The 19,618-nt window shown below is 41.7% G+C and overlaps 1 protein-coding gene across 5 annotated transcripts in view; it reads left to right on the top strand.

Moving 5' to 3' along the window:
• The window catches only part of Cluap1 (clusterin associated protein 1), a 32,531-nt gene that overhangs the window by 2,198 nt on the left and 10,715 nt on the right, over positions 1-19,618 (top strand). For all 5 annotated transcript variants that reach the window (XM_040748171.1, XM_040748170.1, XM_040748168.1 and 2 more), the window contains exons 2-9: positions 123-234; positions 1,994-2,078; positions 3,236-3,415; positions 8,203-8,298; positions 9,736-9,819; positions 13,601-13,734; positions 17,661-17,802; positions 19,306-19,378. In XM_040748171.1, the coding sequence (XP_040604105.1) occupies positions 123-234; positions 1,994-2,078; positions 3,236-3,415; positions 8,203-8,298; positions 9,736-9,819; positions 13,601-13,734; positions 17,661-17,802; positions 19,306-19,378 (906 nt within the window). The remainder of the gene's footprint in view (positions 1-122; positions 235-1,993; positions 2,079-3,235; positions 3,416-8,202; positions 8,299-9,735; positions 9,820-13,600; positions 13,735-17,660; positions 17,803-19,305; positions 19,379-19,618) is intronic.

Raw genomic sequence — 19,618 nt, 5'->3', positions numbered from 1 at the left:
TCGAGCTGTCACTAAGTTGGGAAGAACCAATAAGAAGGGAAAGCAGAGACAATAAGATTAACTACTCTCCAAAGAGTTGCCGTTTGACAAGGACTGACAGAATTGTGTTTTACGTTGGACAGATTTCACAGAGATGATGAGAGCCTTGGGATACCCACGACATATTTCTATGGAGAATTTCCGCTCACCCAACTTTGGGCTTGTCTCTGAAGTGCTTCTGTGGCTTGTGAAAAGGTTAGAATGCACTTTATTCATATCTCAGCATGAATAGTTAGTTTCATTCATTAGCTAACGAGGAACTGGAAACTTGTGTGATGCATAATGAAGAATGTAGTGCAGTCTACATAGGACGGACTTAGTTGTAACTTGTAAAAATTCACCAGAGGGCTGGAGAGATGGCTCAGCGGTTAAGGGCACTGACTGCTCTTCCAGAGGACCCGGGTTCAATTCCCAGCAGCCACGTGGCAGCTCACAGCTGTCTATAACTACAGTTCCAAGTGATTTGACCACTCACAAAGACATACATGCAGGTGAAAACACCAATGTACATAAAAATAAATAAATCATTTTAAAAATTCACCAAAGTTGCCAGATATGATGGTACAAGTAAGAGTTGACAGAACATGGCAGGAAGTGACTATGCTGATTAAGGTGCTGGCACAGGCTCCTCTTCAGCCCTCTCTTGCACACTCAGATGTTACAGATGTGGCTGGAGAGATGGCTGCGGTTCAGAGCATAGACTGCTCTTGCAGAGGACCTGAGTTTGATTCATGGTGGCTGGCTCACAACTGTGTATAACTCCACCTCTGGGAGGACCTCACTCCTCTGATGTCAGGGACTGATGTGCACATGCTTACACACATAATTAAAGATTAAAAAACTAAAACAGGAAGTAATGCAGAGTTTTCATTGTGCTAGAAGTCTTATGATTAGGATTGGTACCCTTTTGTGTTAAGAATCAGAAAGTAAATATTGTGTTTTGTTACACATAAAATTAAGTCTACATGAGATGTCTGTTGAATACTCTGGAGCTACTCTGGAGCAGTTGTGAGCCCTCTGACATTGGTGCTAGGAACTGAACGCAGGCCCTCTAGAACAGTATATACTCTTAAACCTCTACGCCACCTCTCCAGCCCCTTTTGTTTGCTTTTAAATGTAAAAACTATTTTTATCTTTCAAACTATGCAAATACAGGCTGAGAGTCACAGTCTTAGGAGCTTTGATGAATTCTCAGTAAAGAGTAATTTCAACAACTTTGGTACTTGTTAGATGAATTATTTAGCCCTCATGTCTATCTTGAGCCAAGGGCTATCAGCCTGAGTCAAACTCTTGGTTATTTTCATAAAAGTTAGACATTTGAGATGGATTTAGTTTGTAATCTGAGTCCCATATTTGGTTTGTTTACACTTTGTCTCCACACTGGGATCCTGGCACACATGTTCGATTGTGAAAGTCAGAGGACGAGGTTGTTGAGTTGGTTCTCTCCTTCCATCTTTATACAGGTTCTGGGGTTTGAACTTGGGTTCCTGGGCTTATACAGCAACCCCCCCTTACCTGCTAAGCATGTGCAAATACATATATGTGCATGGGTTCATGTTAGCCACAGCATGCAACTGGAGGTTAGAGAACTGGTTGGTTCCCCCTTGCACTAAGTCCTGGATATTGAACTCTGATTGCTAGCTTGTGGGAAACCTGTTTACCCACTGAGCCATCTTATGGAGTGTCACTTAGTCTTATTCTTGAAGATTTTGCTTAATCGTATTGCCTTAATGGGGCCTGGAAAACCTCGTGTTAGCAATATTAAATCACGTAGTTTCCCTTTAATGGATCTTTTTGGTTTTGTTTGTTTGCTTTGTTATATTGTAGTCAGGGTTTCACTATGTAGACTAGCCTGGCAACCCCACACCTGACTCTGAGATTATAGGCATGCACCTCCACACCTGACTTTAAGGAACTTTCTATTGGATTGGCTCATGCTTGTTCTTTCTGACAGATATGAGCCACAGACTGACATCCCTTCTGACATTGAGACGGAACAAGACCGAGTTTTCTTCATTAAGGCAATTGCCCAGTTCATGGTTAGTTCAGTCATTTTATAGAATTGTCAAATAAAATAGAAAAAGATAAATCCTATTTGGGACTTTTTAAATTTAGTATTGTGTGTACTTTCTAAAACCATCCCACTGCCAGATTTCTGTGGAACCATTTCACCAATGTTTGTTTGTTTGTTGACTCATTGCTTGTATAGTTTTATTTGTTTATTTTGGGATAAGTAATATGTTTTATGGTTTAAAAATTTTTAGATCATGAACAGATACAGAGTAAAATGACTTTCTGCCATGTCTGCTCTGGACTGAGTTCCAATCATAATAACCACTATTTAAAACTGAGCCCAGGGCTGGAGAGATGGCTCAGAGGTTAAGAGCACTGACTGTTCTTCCGGAGGTCCTGAGTTCAATTCCCAGCAACCACATGGTGGCTCACAACCATCTACAATTCAATCTGGTGTCCTCTTCTGGAATGTAGGCAGAACACATGTATATGTAATAAATAAATAAATCTTTTAAAAAAACTGAGCCCAGATTTTTACACATATTTAAACAAATCATAATATAAATATATTGATATTAATTATATGTTAATTAATGTAAATGATATACATATATGTTCCCTGTTACACACGCTTTCTTCACTTAGTAGTATATTTTGAAGGACTTTTCAAATGCATGTAGACTTCTCTTTCTTTCACTTGAGTTAATATTACTTACATAAATATCATACAATTATATATAGGTATTTAGGTAGTTTATAACCTTTGCTATTTGAAACAATTCCGTAATGTGCATTTCATTTTGTCTGTGAGTTTATGCTTAGAGTTAGTTCTTAGAATTGGAATTACTGGGTTAAAGATACATGCATCTGTAGTCTTTTTCCCATGTTGTTCTTTATCACAATATAAGAGTTAATCACTGAGTTGCATCAGTTGCTGGCAAAGACATTTCAAAGTACCTACATGGGGTCTGGATACAACCTGAAAAGGGCCTTAAACTTTGAAGCAGGGTATGGTAGAGCACATTGTAATTCCATTGCTTAGAAGTCTAAGACAGGAGAATTGAAAGTTTGAATGTAGCCTAAACAGCTGCATAGTGAGTTTCAGGCCAGCCTGGGTTACATAGTAAGACCCTGCCTTAAGAAAACAAAACAAAACACCAGAACTTTGTCTGTCTCAAAACAGGCCACAAAAGCACATATAAAGCTCAATACTAAGAAGCTTTACCAAGCAGATGGGTATGCCGTGAAAGAGCTGCTGAAGGTCACATCTGTTCTTTATAATGCTATGAAGACCAAAGGGATGGAGGGCTCCAAAGTAGGAGAGGAAGATATCAGCAAATTCAAGTTTGATCTTGGCTCTAAGGTAAGGATGGTGAAGTCTGTGTCTAGGGAGTGTTTGTTTCTCTACTTGGCACGGAGTATGTCTGACTTGCAGGACCCCTTTCCTTGCGGGGGGACTTAGGGCATTTGTCCAATCTGTGGTAACAGTTGGTTCTCATTAGTGTGGGGATGAAAGCAAAGTCACAATAAATCCGATTGTTTTAAAGCCTAATTTTACCAGACTGTGTTGAAGCACTGGGGATACAGGTGTAAATAGAGGACAGAAGTGCCGGTTCCTGTTGTTCCGTGGAGGAATCAGAGTGAGCAACAGTGATGCAGTCTGATGCAGTGCCCTGGGGAAAGCAGAGCAGTGTGGGAATGGAGTGTGTGAGGTGCAGGGCTGTCGTACATGGGGCATGCAGTGGGGCCTCCAGGGGTAGACAATGATCCCTTCCCTCTCACTTCTGCCAGAAGGGATGGGCCATGAACGTGGGAGTGGGGACTAGTGTCCCAAGATGAAAATGTACTTTGAATATTTAAGAAAAAGAGCAGAAGCCCTCTGGTGGAAGCTAAGAGGGAAATACAGCAAATCCTCTGATCTCACAAAAGCCCTTGACTTTTACTCTGAGGTAGACAATGGGGTTTTCAGCAGAGATGTATTCAGTCAAACAAGGTGGCATGCACCTGCATTCTCAGCTGCTTGGGAGGCTGAGGCTGGAAGGCCCCTTGAGCCCAAGAGTTTTAAGCCAGTCTTGGGAATTAGAAAGTCCCCATCTCAGAAAAGGTAAGGGCTGGAGATGTAGGTGGTGGGACTCACTTAGTGCTGAGTTGCCATAGAAGCAACAAGCCAAAGAAAGCTAAGTTGTCGTTCACCCACCATGGTGATATATCAAGATTTCAGACTAGAGGGTGTAGCAGGTGCTCATTTCATCTCTGCCTATGGAATGGGCACCCATCCATTTAGGACCAGAGTCCCCAACAAAAGGCTCTGGAAATTCCACAGACCTGAGATGGGGAGAAGGTCAGCAATGGAAAACTAAGCCAGGTGGTGTTGTTGCACGCCTTCAATTCTGAGGCAGAGGCAGGAGGATCTTTGAATAGGAGTCCAGCCTGGCCTACAGAGCTAATTCCAGGACAGCCAGGGATACACAGAGAAATCCTGTCTCGAAAAACCAAAAGCAAAACAAAAATGTAAAGCTACTAGGTTACCATATAAGGGTGGGAATGATATCTTCAGGGCTTTCTCACATTTTGCCACTAAAAGGCCTCATCAGGAGCAGAAAAAAGGTTCTCAGTCCAAGGCTCAGATGGGAAATGGGGTCTTTTAGGGCACAAGCCCCTCAGACCCCTTCAGGGTCCAGCTAAGGTTCTACAGCCAGGGAGGGAAATGTCTAAGTGTAAAAGAAACAAATCAGCTCACACAAAACTTCTCTTCAACATGTTTCTTTATTATTCTACCTTTTTTCTTCTGCCTCTCTCCCAATTCGTCTGTCCTGTCTATAATTTCTGTCTCAATTCTAATTGCAATTTCAGTTCTCTGCTACATTCTTTTTCTTCTTCATTTTTCTATTCCTGCTGATTTCTGCCAGCTTCTTCCCTTGCTCTCTTTGCTCTCCCCAGCCTATAAAGACCCACGACATCTTGCGGGTCTTCATCTGAAGGTCACATACAGTTTCTTAAGTAAATGGTAAGAAACAGTCATTCCAGCAACTCACAGTGCAGTAAGTCCAGATGGAAGACAAGAGCGCTTTCTTTCCGTTAACTCCCTAACTGGCAGACTGCAAACGGCAACTGTAAGGGGAGAAGTCTCTTCTGTTATCTATAGAGGTGGACTTACAGGACTAAACTAGTGAGAGAAATAAGGAAATTGTGTGTGATATCCTACACTTTTGCGTGTATAAGACATCTTAAACATTTTGTGATTAGTGGTCGTAAAGACCAGGCTTTCTCGGGCTGGAGACTTTTTACTGAAGTGTCCTCAGAGGGAGTGCAGCTGTGTGAGCTGTAGGGACACGGGCAGAGAAGCCCATACAGCATTCGCCAAGGCACATTGACACTAAAAGCATTTTAAATATTTTTCTGTCCAGCATGTAACCCTACCATAGAAAGAGAAGCTTGTAACTCTATTTTGGGGCTATGCAATTAGTTTATATTTTGTAGCTAGCCCTGGAGAGTCAGGGAATCTTACCCCATGGTGTCTGAACAAGGCCATAAAACTGAGGCTAGGAATCTGTGTAAATAGTTAATTATTGTTGCTGGTACTGCAATTAGGTTACTCTGCACTATTTACCTTGACTCAACAAGTCATACAGCTGGCTACACATGACCTAGTAAGTAACGTTATATTCTTTTGGTAATAGTTTATCTTAAAATCGTAAGTTTGATGTTATCAATATACCCCAAAATGCATAGGAGAAATTGTGCCCAATAAATTACCAAATGGTGCTGAACTGTGGGAAATAGATCCCAAGTTTGTAACAGAAGGGGATGAGCTACAGCGAGAAATTTATAAGAAACGGTCACTTTATTCACAAGGCAATAATTCCAACATGCCTTGTATCTTGGCCTAATCCTTCGAACAGAGTCCCTGACTCGGATGGGTTGACCTTGTGAAATGAGCCTGACTAATTACTGAATGATTCTATGGCTCATGGCAGATGAGAAAGTGAAAAATGAGAAAAAAAAATCCCAGCTAAGAACACACATTAATCTGATGCCAGGACAGTTCTTTTCTCTGAGGCCTACCAGAGAAAGCTCTGACTATTATGCTTGCACCCCACAGGCACATAACAGGAACCAGAGCTCACAATTGAGGTTCAGACATTGTTAAAAGCTAATTTATATGCATAGGCACACAGTGTCATAGTGGGCAAGAAAATCAGAGGTTAACCTGGGTATAGCATGAATTCTAATGTTCTTAATAATAAAAGCTCAGAGTCAGATATTGGGGTTAACGCTGAAGATCAGAGAAGCAAAGTGGCCAGCCACTAGAGAGTTTGTACCTCTACCAATGCTCAGACCAAAGGGGTGATCCTGTCCTCAGACTGCTTAGACTGCACTGCTCCTCAGACTGCATGCTCCTTGAACTTAACTGCCTTATCTTCCTCTCTTTACCCAGCCATATCTTAACTCCTGTCTTCCACTTCCTTAGTGCTGAGATCACCTTTGTGTGAACTGCTTCTCTTTTAGGCAGATTCATTTTTATATAGCCCAGGATGGCCTTGAACTAACAGAAATCCCTCTGCCTCTGTCTTCCAAGTCCTGGGATTAAAGGTATTTGCCACCACTTCCTGACCTCTCCTGGCTTAGCTCTGCCCTCTGATCTTCAGGCAAGCTTTATTGGTTAAAACACAAACAAAAATGTCACTACACCTAGAACTTGGCTTTCTCCTTCCACAATGTAGGTCCTTGTCATCAGGCTTGGTGGCAAGTACCTTTTACCATCTGAGTCATCTCACCGTCTGGTAGATTTTTATGGGTTTGGGTATAGATAGAGGTAGATGAGACAACATGAAGATGGTACTCAAGCCATGTTACCAGACTTGATGTGTTAATGTGCTAAGGGCTGCATCTGGGCTATATTCTTTGGAAACCATTGGCCAAAGTAATTAGCATAATAAAGGAAATGAGCTCTAGTAATATTTAACTTTTTTAGTAATTTCAAGATGAAAATAGCCAGTATGGCTACTGAAATTTTTGTTCTGAGTTTGGCTGTGGACGTGTTAAGCTTATCAGTCCCTTTGGATGTCCAAGTGAAGATGCCTCACAAGAGTTTGTATGTGATGTTAAAGCTGGAACTTAGAAGGCATCAACATACAGGGAATTAAAACTGTGATGTTAGAAGCACCTGTCAGGATGAAGATGCCAGAGACTGACCTATACCACTGCTGAGAGATGCAAACAGTGAGGTAAATCGTAGAAAGCAATATGGGTAGTTGCTGCCAGTCAGGCCGGAAAAGCAGGTAATGTGGAGGGTGGTACCCTGGGCCTTAAGAGGAGAAGCCAGAATAGTAGGTGGAGGGGGCGCAAGGTGGGACCAAAGAAGAGGGAAGGAAGCCAGGTGGTGGTGGCACACGCCTAGGAGGCAGAGGCAGGCGGATCTCTGTGAGTTCAAGACCTGCCTGGTCTACAGAGTGAGTTCCAGGACAGCCTCCAAAGCCACAGAGAAACCCTGTCTCGGGGGAAAAAAAAAAGGGAAGGAAGTAATCTGCTGAGAGCTGTAAAGTAAAGAGATGGTAAGGGTTACTGCTCATGAAAAGGAGAGAGCAAGGATTCCTGTTGATGTCTGGGCTCCTTGGGAATTTAACACTCTGAAGGAAGAAGGTAACACACACACACACACACACACACACACACACACACACACACACACACACACACACACACACGGTAAGAATGTCTGAATGCTGAGTCATCATCTCCTGCCAATAGTCAGTCCCCTGTGGTGCTCCAGGAGATGCTGAGTACTTAGCAGAAGTCACCTCCCCTGGCATCATAGCAGCATTTTGGAGGAAAGGCTAAGGCTCTGGCCTTGGATGCTGCAGGAGAATGTCTCTCAGGTTGCCCCTTTGGCCATTCTATTAGAGACCCAGTCCGATTAGAGGCATGTCAGCATTCTGTTGCTTATACCACCTAGTTATGAATTGAGTTTAACTTCACATTTGGCTTCCTGAGATTGGTCCCATTTGAACTTAGTGTTCCCTAAGTTATACAGCAGTAAATAGGGCTATAGAAACATGTGCTCTCTAGTTATGGACCTGTCTGAAAGACAGAGTGGCAGCTGAATGCCTGTTGAAAAATGAGGTTCTGTATTTGCAATTTTCCTTCCAGATTGCAGACTTGAAAGCAGCCAGACAACTTGCTTCTGAAATTACTGCCAAAGGAGCATCTCTGTATGACCTGCTGGGCAAAGAGGTCGAGCTGAGGGTAAGTAGTATTCAGCTAAGGAATGAGTTTTCTCTTGCTTCTTGCCTTATAATTCTTCCAGTCTTTACTCAACTGTACTTCACTCCCTGGCTCCTAGTACTCACTGCCCCCCAGACTTACCCAGTGGTCTTTATAAAGCTGGCTTTCCTGCTGTTGTCACTGTTATGGGTTATGACCTGGGCATCAAGAGTTTCAAATGTTCCCCCGGTGATTATAACAGAAGTGTGTGGCCAGTGATCTTAGCACATCCAGGTAGTTGGAGGAAGATGTTGCTGTTAAACTTAACTTGCTGTCCAGTGCCATTCATACAATGTGCTCCATCTATTCAATTGAAAACAGTTGTCTAAGCATGGTTCCCAAGCTTGGCTGAACATTGAACACAACTCCCATGCCCAGGCTTTCTTTTTATGTTTTGTTTTGGTTTTTTTGTTTGTTTGTTTGTTTTGTTTTTTCGAGACAGGGTTTCTCTGTATTGTTTTGGAGGCTGTCCTGGAACTCACTCTGTAGACCAGGATGGCCTCGAACTCAAAGAGATCCGCCTGCCTCTGCCTCCCAAGTGCTGGGATTAAAGGCGTGCGCCAGGCTTTCTTAATACTACAAGTCAGCATCAAGTTTTGACAAAAAAGCAGTTTGGGAACCACTGGTTTTAGAAGAAAAGTATTTATTGAGTCCTTATTTGTACACACTGAAGGTGTTTAAAACATTTGTTCTCAGTCTAACTTTTTTTTTTACTTTAAACAGATTTCATTTCCTTACTCTCTTTCAATTGAGTATGTCAGCCACCATTGCTCTTGCTGTTTTGTCATTTCATTATAATACCTAACTTCCATTTCTACTTTAGGCACAAGCAGAAGTAGAAACTTAGCTATAGGGGCTGATGGATATACAGAGCTGTCTGTATTTGGGGTGGGTCATCTAAATAGAAGCAAATTTAGGAGTAAAGCTAATAGATATTAATGAGCTAATGGATATTAATTTCATTTTGCCATTTGAGTTAGGGGCACACAGAGTTTTGAGCTGAAAATGAAGACTTTAAATATGAGGAGAGCCCACATAGGCATTGGAGACCATTTATAGAAGGTTATGACAAGGGATGTTTTGTTCAGAGATATACACTAGTATAAAATTTTACTTTTTATTTTCTTATGATGTCTTATGAATTCCAGGCCTTGTACATGGTGAGCCATAGTTTCTATCACTGTGTTAAACACTGGAGAATTAGTGTAGTATATATATCACATACTTTGGGGGGGGACATAAATGGACATGAAGGTGAACATCTGAAATCCAGCAGTTTGGAGTCTGAAGATGGGGAGATACACATTCAAACATATCTTAGGAAACAACAAGGCTCTCAAGAAAAAAAATTGGCAGATAATAGAAATTAAAAACTGAACTCCTTATTTCAAACTGTGTAAGTTATTTTATCTTTCCTAGGAACTGAGAACAGAAGCCATTGCTAGACCTCTAGAAATAAACGAGACTGAAAAAGTGATGAGAATTGCAATAAAAGATATCTTGGTAAGAATATACTACTATTAATTGTTGTTTTTACACCTGGGACGCAAAAAAGTATTTTCTCTGTGTATCAAGAGATACACAGAATAAGAGGAGCCTAGAAACAAGAGATATTTTAGGGGATAGTTAGAGGATATTTTAGAATTTCTATATTATAGCTACTACTTTTCCTTTCAGAAGTAAAAGCAGTTTCTTGAGTTGTTAAAAATTCACCACTTTTGGGGGGGGGGAAAAAAGGAAAAAAATTCACCACTTTTAAAGTAATTAAACAGTTCTTATTTCAATATTTTGATGAATATTATCCTATTTTATTTAGCCAACTCTTTACTGCTAGGCATTTAAATAATTTCCAGGCTTTCTTTTTGCCTCTGTTGTGAGAAGGTTTTAGAACTGGGGGCCTTGTATATACTAGACAAGTGCTGTATCACTGAGCTAAGTGCAGTCCTTCATTCTAAGCTGCACTCTAACAAGTAGAACGCTCACCATCTTTTCCTATACTCACTCACTCACTGTCAGTTAAGTATTGTTAGAGATGCATACACCTGGAGATGCACCGTGTGTGTGTGTGTGTGTGTGTGTGTGTGTGTGTGTGTGGGGGTGGGTGTGGGTGTGGGTGTGGGTGTGGGTGTGGGTGTGTGTGTCTACCATCATACTTTTCTAAGCCTAGCACCTGGATCTTGGCCTTTAAATACCATTCTCCACTAATGGGAGCCAGAGAACCCAGGAAAAGTGGCTCATTCTAGAGCTGTTTAGGAGAAATACAACCTCTTATTGTGCCAGAAGGAACAGAGGTGTTCAAAGGTTACCAAAAGTCTATAGAAGAGACATGGTGACATAATAACTTAATGGACTTCCCCCTGACCAAACCAGGGACTGTTTACACATCAACATAAATGAATTACAATAGTTTATAGTATAGATCAGTGAAATAGGAGACAACCAGTTCTCAAATTAAAAAGCGCTTCAAGGAAGCTACCAATACAATACTTTTGTTGTTTTGAGACAGGGTTTCTCGGTGTAGCCCTGGCTGTCCTGGAACCTGCTCTGTAGACCAGGTTGACCTCTGCCTCCAGAGTGCTGGGATTAAAGATATTTGCCACCACACCCGGCTTTACAATACTTATTATTACAAAGAGAAAAAGAGTAAGTTCTTAAGTAGAAGCCTAGCTTCACCCCTCAATCAAGTGAGGAAGTGAAGCGTCATAATTAAATAATTTGAAATTCTGACACCTCATAGGGTGAAGTCTTTTCTGTGTTACTCCTGCCAAAGATGCATAATCTGAATCTATCAGACAAAGCCAGACTGGAAGCATTCTATCAATTGGCTGGCTGATGCTTTCCAAAAAGTAAGATCATGAAATCCAAGGAAAGCTGAAGAGCGTTTAAGATTGCAAAACACCACAGAAACATGACAGCAGACTGCCATGTTGGTTCCTGTCTGCTGTGCATAACTTCCCTAGTACCAGCAAGGAGACAGGAATGACCCTAAGATGGTACAATGGCTATGTGCTTTGCTTATGTCTGGTTTTATGTACTTAATAGGAAATCCAAAGGGATTGAAGGTGAGTGGACATCAGTCACTGGCAGTTTCCTCTCACCTAAGTCAGGGGGAAATGCTTTGTATTATAGTCTATCTTTTCTTGAAAGGTATGATTATGCCTAAACTTAAAAATTTGTAAATAGCCATATTTTTTGCATGCCAGCATCCTAACTGAATCAAGTGAATATGACCAAACATGCCATCAGCACTGAATGTTAAAAGCTGGTCCTCTAGAAGGGTCATTGTCTGCTCCTTACTGGGCAGTTCTTGGGAGCTCTGAATTATCAGAAACTCTTTACCTCTAATGCTTGGTAATTCTAAAAAGCAAAACAACAGTACAGTACTTAGACAGGATTGTGGAGTACAGGCCTGTTATTTCAGAAAGTGGCAAATATTTGTTTGCACATTGATCCTTCTTACTTAAGGAATAGGTAGATAAAAGACTAAGTTCAGATAAATTCCCTAAGCTGCAATATGGCTTTGAATCAGAGAATAGTCATTATCAGCAAGGTTGCTGATTGAGGATACTGGAGAGATGGCCCCGCAGCTAAGAGCGCATACCGCCCTCCCAGAGACTCAGGTTCAGTTCTCAGCACCCACATGGCAGCTCACAACCACCTGAAACTCCAACTCCAGGGAATCTGATGCTTTCCGTTCTGGCTTCTGTGGGCACCACACTCATGTTCATAGACATGCACATATACAATGTGCATAATTTTTCTTTTAATCTTAAAAAAAGAGTTGTTAAGTAAGGACCCACATTACTGTTGGAATTCATTTACATTTGTATTGAAATTTTTACAATAAATGAATATTTTTTTGCTTTTTAAGTTTTATGTGTATGAGTGTTTGCTCCTGCCACTTGGGTTTTGTTTGTTTGGTTTTTGTCATTGTTTTTTTTTTAAGATAGGGTTTCACTGTGTCGCTCTGGATGGCCTAGAACTCACTATGTAGACCAATCTAGTCTCAGACTCAGAGATCTGCCTGACCTTGCCTTCTGAGGGGTAAGATTAAATGCATGCACCATTGTGCCTGGCTCTTTCGTGACTTTTAAAGGAAGAATCTGAGAAAGGTGAGCTGAGCTGGAGGTGCGGCTCAGTGACAGCATGATTGTCTAGCATGTGTCAGGGTTTTGAGACTGAGCCCTAGGCACACAAAAACATTCCATAGAAATGATTAGTTTACTTACTCCCAAAAAAGAAGCCATAGATTCACTGACAATAATTATAGTTTCAAAAGATGCCCTATCTCTGAGGTTCTTGGAGAGTATCTAGTCTTCTGGTTTCTTTGTGGATCCCATGGTTTGCACCTACATGTAAACAGCTTGGAAACCTTGATGTGCAGAGTACCAGAGTGGAATCCCACCTTACTGTCAAGAACTTCATGCAGAGTTGGGCAGTTAGACCTGGGAAGGTTCATACATACCCAGGCTGTGCTTCCAATTCCTGTGTGGTTCACTCGGTGCTCTGAACCATGAGGCTCCCAACACCCAGCTTCTCATAGCTTAAATATGAAGCCAGCACATTTATTTTCACCATGTGCACTTCACTCAAACTTGCTCTTAGAAAGCTAGGAATGTCTGTGGATGTAGCCAATGGGCTTTGACCCTTTTAGTGCCAGCAGCCCAGAGCTTCTGTCCCTATATGCCTAAACCCTCTTCCAAAGCTGCATCTCACCAGAAGGGCTAGTGGCTGCCATGGGGGCCACTTCTGCACTGACTTTACCAATAAAGCAGTTTCTCCACTTACTTTTAGGTTTTAGTTGAGCTGCTTTACTATAGAGGAAAAAAAGGAGTCTTGTCCCCTCCTCAGCCAACCGTGTGTGTGTGTGTGTGTGTGTGTGTGTGTGTGTGTGTGTGAAGGCAGGCTGACAGTGCAAATTGGTCAGTGCCCAGTCCTAACCAAGAAAGCTAGCTACAGATCCTAGACTTCTCTGTCTTTATTAGGACATTCTTCTTTCCACCTTTGTTTTTTTCCATGGACAGAAATATCCACTTTCATAAAAAGAATGGTAATTTTTTTTCTGTCTATATGTCATCCTTCTTTCACTCCTGTCTCTGGAAATAGTTTGTTACATAAGTTGCAGCAGGGGAGGGGTAGTATTTTGGTGTATGTTATGTTTTAGTATATGGTTTATGTGATGTTGCTTTGCCCAAAGTATTAAGGAGCTCTGTGCCCAAAGTCAGGTGACAAAGCCCCCCACCCCCTACCAGCACTTTATCTCACTATTTCCTATTCAATGTAGGCACAGGTTCAGAAGACTAAAGACCTGCTCAATAATGTGGCCTCTGATGAAGCTAACTTAGAAGCCAAAATTGAAAAGAGAAAATTAGAACTGGAAAGAAATCGGAAGCGACTACAGACCCTGCAGAGTGTCAGGTAGAGTGAGTAGCTAGTGTCTGTGAAAGGTGGAAATAAGGTTGGAAGAATGTAAGTGGCGTTAGCTGTTCAAGCATCAAAATGCAGACTCATGCACAGAGACCCTATGTCACAGTTCCTTTGCTGCCTGTTCTAAAAGCTGACTGCTACACTGGCTCACTCTCTGTACTGCTTTCAATATGTCTGCGACATGACTGACCTCTGGAGCCCTCTTAAGGTTTGTGGTTACTTTGAACATGAAACAAAGTAAATCCAGATGGTGAGTTTTACCAGGTTTGGCCTTCTAAAATCTTGTCATAAATTAAATTAAACAGAATATACATCCATCTTTTGATTTGAATAGATTTTAGACTTTTCACTTTGATAATTCCTCACCTGTCAGCAATTTATCTTTCTTATGACTTTGACTCAGTGGAAAAACAGTCCCGGGAACAGAGAAGTGTAATAGTGGCCCAAAACATTGCCTGTGTCAATGGAACCTTTACAGTATTCCTCATATTTTCCTTGTGCTCTTCCTTTACTTGGTTTATATCTTGCCTCCTTGTTTTTTGCTTTCCTTTCCACAAATACTGGCAAACAGAAGGCACCCAGGGTCCTCCAATTCATGTCAGGGCCTTGCTCTTCCCTCTGCTGAAATCACTGCCAGGAGAGTCCTTGGATTCACTAACAAAGTCATATTAAAAGCATAATTCATTTTAGTTAAGCCCTACATCATGTTTGGTTGGTTGATTTTTCAAAACAGGATCTCACTATGTATCTCTGGCTGTCCTGGAACTCATTCTGTAGTCCAAGCTAGCCTCGTACTCACAGAGATCTGCCTGCCTCTGCCACCCAAGTGCTGGAACTAAAAGTGTGTGCCACTATATCTTGCAAGCCTTTTTTAATAGGTAAGTTGCTTTATTCTGGCTTAAAAGATTAATGTTCTCTTCCCCTCTCTGTTTCATCCTCCATCTTAAGTTACTTTTCTATTGCTGTGACAAGTTATCATGACCAAGGTAACTTATAAAAGAAAGCTTTAGCTGGCCTTACAGTTTCAGAGGTTAGAGTCCATGATGGAACAAAGGCATGGCAGTAGAAACAACTGAGAATTTACATTTTGTTCTATAAGCAGGAGAAATAGAACAAGTCTTTTGAAACCTTAAAGCTAGCACCCAGTGGCACACCTTCTCCAGCTAGGCCACACCTCCTAATCCTTCCCAAGCAGTCTCACCAACTAGGAACCAATTATGTAAATATATGAGGGTGTGGGGGTCATTCTCATTCAGACCACCACATTACCTATTCCTTGTGTTATTTCAAAAACTATTTCAGGTATTTGCTTCAGCTGTACATATGCTAAATGGAACAATAGAATTAGCAAGGATGATTTGCCAATTCATGAAGTGTTCCATATTTTTGGTATGTCCTCTCTTGATACCATGGACAAGCATCTCAGCAGCCAGAACTGCTATTTCAGCGAAGCTGACAAAATCAAAGTGACCCAAGGAGTTTTGGGGGATGTGCAGGACAAAGGATCTATACACAAGTTTGTGCCTTACTTGATTGCTGGCATCCAACATTCCTATCAGGACATTAGTACCAAGAGCTTAACCCAAATCCAGACTTTAATGTACTCAGGGTAACTTAAATTTGAGAAGAGAACATACTCAGCTCAGGTGGAAGGTGTGTGTCCAAAGCCTCCATTCATATGAAAAGCAGCTTTTCTGAAAAGAGATCCAGGATATACCTTGAATTTTTCAGTAAAAGTTTCAGTCTCCCAGCTCCTGGGCTAAAGGGACCCTTGTGTCTTAGCACCTCAGCCACCAGAGGAGATGGGACTATATAGGCACATTCCTTTACAGCTAATCCTCATTTTTAAAAATTTATAGCCAGGTGGTAGTGGCACACACCTTTAATCCCAGCACTCAGGAGGCAGAACCAGGTGGATCTTTGTGAGTTTGAAGCCTGGTCTACAAAGCAAGTTCCAGGACATCCAGGGCTATTACACAGAGAAACCCTGTCTCAAAAAAAACAAAATAAATAAATGATCAAATAAGTATTTACATGTTTTTCCTGCATGTATTCCCATGTACCATGTGCATGCCTGGTGTATGCAGACAGCAGAGGGTACAAGATCCCACTGAACTGGAGTTACAGATTATGAGCTACCAGGTAGGCGGTGGGAACTGAACTCTTATCCTCTGGAAAATCAGCCAGTGCCCTCAATTGCTAAGACATCTCTCCAGCCCCTCATTATATTTTTTTAAGAGCAGAGTTTTCCCATTAAGATCAATAACAAAATCAGGCATGATGTTACATGCCTATAATCCTGGCCCTTGGGAGGAGCAGGGAAGAAAGGAAAAGAGAAAGGGAAGGGAAAATTAATACTAAGAGGAAAAAAGAAAATTTAACCAACCAGTTGAAATAGCCTTTTGCCACAGGTTTTAAGTTTTGTTTTATTGTTATTTTATTTGTTTTAGAACAACTCTCATTTGCAGTAGCCTAAAGACCTGTTTGGAAGATGTTGATGGAAGTTTCTGTCCCACCTAGTCCTGCAGCTCTTTAGTCCCAAATAAACATACAGGTGTTTATATTAACTATAAACTGTTGGGCTAGTGGCTCAGGCTTCTTATTGACTAGCTCTTTCTTAATTATTAACCCGTTTCTATTAATCTGTGTATCTCTACGGGGTCTTGGCTTACCAGAGAATTCCCAGGCATTCTATCTTCCCAGCAGCTATGTGTTGTCCCCTGGCAACTCACTCTCTCCTTTCCTCTTCCCAGCATTCTCCTTGTCTGGTAGTCCTACCTATCCTTCCTGCCTAGCTACATTCTGCCTGTCCATTGGCTGAAACAGCTTTATTCACCAACCAATAAGAGAAACATATATTCACAGCATACAAAAGGACATCCCGTATCAGGAAGACTGTTTTGTCATGTCCATAGTAGAATATTATACCAGCTAAGATAATGCATATGTTTAATTTATTGATTTTAAGCAGGGCCATGGTGGCACACACCTTTAATCACAGCACTCAGAAGGCAGAGGTAGGCAGATCTCTGTGAGTTTGAGCACAGCCTAGTATACAGAATGAATTCCAGGGCAGCCAAAGCTAACCAGAGAAACCCTGCCTCAAAAAAAAAAAAAGTAACTAAATAAGTAAATAAATAAATAACTTGCTGATTTTCACAGATGTGTATGGCACATGACTATGTTAACCCTTTTGGACCCTGTGATCCATTGAAGTGAAATCCACAAAACTACTTGCTAACAGATTTACTTTTTAATTTTTATTAAAAAATACATTCCTGGCTGGGTGTGATGACATATGTCTCTAATACCAGTACTTGGAAGACAGAGGTAGATAGATCTTTGTGAGTTTAAGGCCAACCTGGTCTATATAGAGAGTTCCAGACTAGTCAGAGCAAAATAGAAAAACCCTGTGTCAAACACACACACACACACACACACACACACACACACACACACACACACACTTCTATCTATATCTAATTTAGGGAAGTCTGGAAAGGGCTTAACATGGTGGCACATGTGAAATCCCACAACTCAGGAAGCTGACAAGGAATTCACCAGTTCAAGGACAGCCTAGGCTACATGAGACCCTCCCTATATTAAAGTGGGGGGGAGAACATATGTTACACACTACATGTATTTGGTGGTTTATAAGTAACATTTTACTTAATTCTCCTACTTTTGGGTTTTTTCAGTTTTTTATAAAGACTACATGGGTAAAAACATAACTTCTTTTGATAGGTAGAGAAGAGAACAGGCAAATTTTAAGTGGTTATCAGAGTGGGGACCTTGTGTAATCAGAGGTTTCATGATGTATTTTAAGGAAAGTCATGATGATGGAAGTTGGAACTCTTAAATACAAATTTCAAACTTGTAGACTGACTAACTTACTCTATTTCATTTGCGTACTTTAGGCCCGCCTTTATGGATGAGTATGAGAAGATTGAGGAAGAATTGCAGAAGCAGTATGACGTTTATCTAGAGAAGTTCCGGAACCTGGCTTACCTGGAACAGCAACTTGAGGATCATCACCGGATGGAGCAGGAGAGGTTTGAAGTAAGTCTCCTGGGTTACTCTACACTCTGAGCCACGTCAGTTTGTATGTATCATGGTATGAGAGTGCAGGTCTGCAGGCTACTTGAGTGGTTCCTCTGCCTTGCTGACTACACAGCGTGGACTCTTGGTGGTCAAGTATTTGATGTGTTATCAGGGTTTGGGCAGTGAGAAGTGGAAATGGGTCAACTATAACTTGTGAAGTGACCCGGAAGGGCCTGTGTTTGCTTTGCCCTTTCCCATGCCTGATACAAGGGCATTTTTAAATGCTTACAACACCAAACAAAATTTAAAAGCCAGTTTTAAATTTTTATTGGTGTTTTGTCCATGTTTGTGTGATATATGCATTTTCACATGTGTATGGGTGCGTGTGCATGTGAAGGCCAGGAGTTTACATCTGGTATCTTCCCCTCCCCGCCTTACATTTGAGGCAGAATCTAAATTTGCATCCAAAGCTTGCCTATTTGAGGGGTGAGTAGGCCAGTGTCTTGCTATGTTGCTCAGCCCAGTCTCCTAAGTGCAGGGACTATAACATACATGTTACCATGCCCAACTTAATTGGGGCTCCATTTGACAACACACCTGACATATTGCCTCCTTCTGGCCATACACCAGGAACTAAGACCAGTTTTTCCTTGTTATCCTGGCATCCCGATCTGCCATTAGCATCTTTATGTTGGAGTGGTGACTCAGTATAGGCAGAAACATGGAAACAGTTCTGCTTTCTTTTGATCTGAGCGGGGAACTGTGCCTATCTGTGTTAGACACATTTCCTATGTCCACTGCCCTTGCAGGCACACTGCCCTGCTGTGTCACTCGTCTCTTTCAGAGTTCTGGTGGTAGAAGGAGGAGGATGTAGGGCTAGAACATCAAATGCCTAGGCCATTCCCACAGCTGCTGGGTATATGGCAGAGAGAGAGCACAGGTGTATGGACCGCATAGGTTACTTAGGTAAATTTTTTGAAAGTTTTATGAATATCTATTTTGTGTATTGCTATTTTTCCTGCATGTGTACCATGTACACAGAGGCCAAAAGAGGACATCAGATTCTCTGCGTTGGTGTTACCAGATGGTTGCAAGCCACTGTGTGGTACAAGGAATTGAACCAGGGTCCCTTGCAAGAGCAGCCAGTGCCTAAACCACTGAGCCATGTCTCCATCCCCTTAAGTAACCTCCTAAAGTCTTTTTTTTCTTTTTCTTTTTTTCCTTTTTGGTTCTATATGACAAACTCTGCAGTGTTCACACAGTGGTGTAGAATCAGATCATCTGCCATCCACCAAAGGTCACCATTTTTTTTGTTTTTTGTTTTTTGTTTTCGTTTTTTGTTTTTTGAGACGGGGTTTCTCTGTATTGTTTTGGAGGCTGTCCTGGAACTCGCTCTGTAGACCAGGCTGGCCTCGAACTCACAGAGATCGGCCTGCCTCTGCCTCCTGAGTGCTGAGATTAAAGGTGTGCGCCACCAATGGCAAAAGGTCATTATTCTAATGTGGTCTTTCTCCTCCACAGGAAGCTGAGAATACTCTCCGTCTAATGCAGAGTAAGCTAAAGGAAGAGGAAAAGCGGCTGCTCAAGAGTGGAAGTAAGTCTGCTGGGTCTGACGGATGCCTTCAGCCTTGAGAAAGCTGCTTGTGGACTTAAGGTTTCTATCCTGTGCGAGTGAGTGTGTGGGTGTGTGAGTGTGTGTGTGGGTGTGAGTGGGTGTGTGAGTGTGAGTGTGTGTGAGAGAGTGTGTGTATGTGTGTGTGGGTGAGTGGGTGTGTGAGTGTGTGTGAGAGAGAGAGTGTGTGTGTGTGTGTGAGTGGGTGTGTGAGTGTGAGTG

Source organism: Mesocricetus auratus, unplaced genomic scaffold (genome assembly GCF_017639785.1).
Source record: "Mesocricetus auratus isolate SY011 unplaced genomic scaffold, BCM_Maur_2.0 Super-Scaffold_100007, whole genome shotgun sequence".
NCBI classification, from domain to species: Eukaryota; Metazoa; Chordata; class Mammalia; order Rodentia; family Cricetidae; genus Mesocricetus; species Mesocricetus auratus.
The sequence above is the reverse complement of the archived record's forward strand: the minus strand, read 5'-3'. Positions and strand labels throughout refer to the sequence as shown.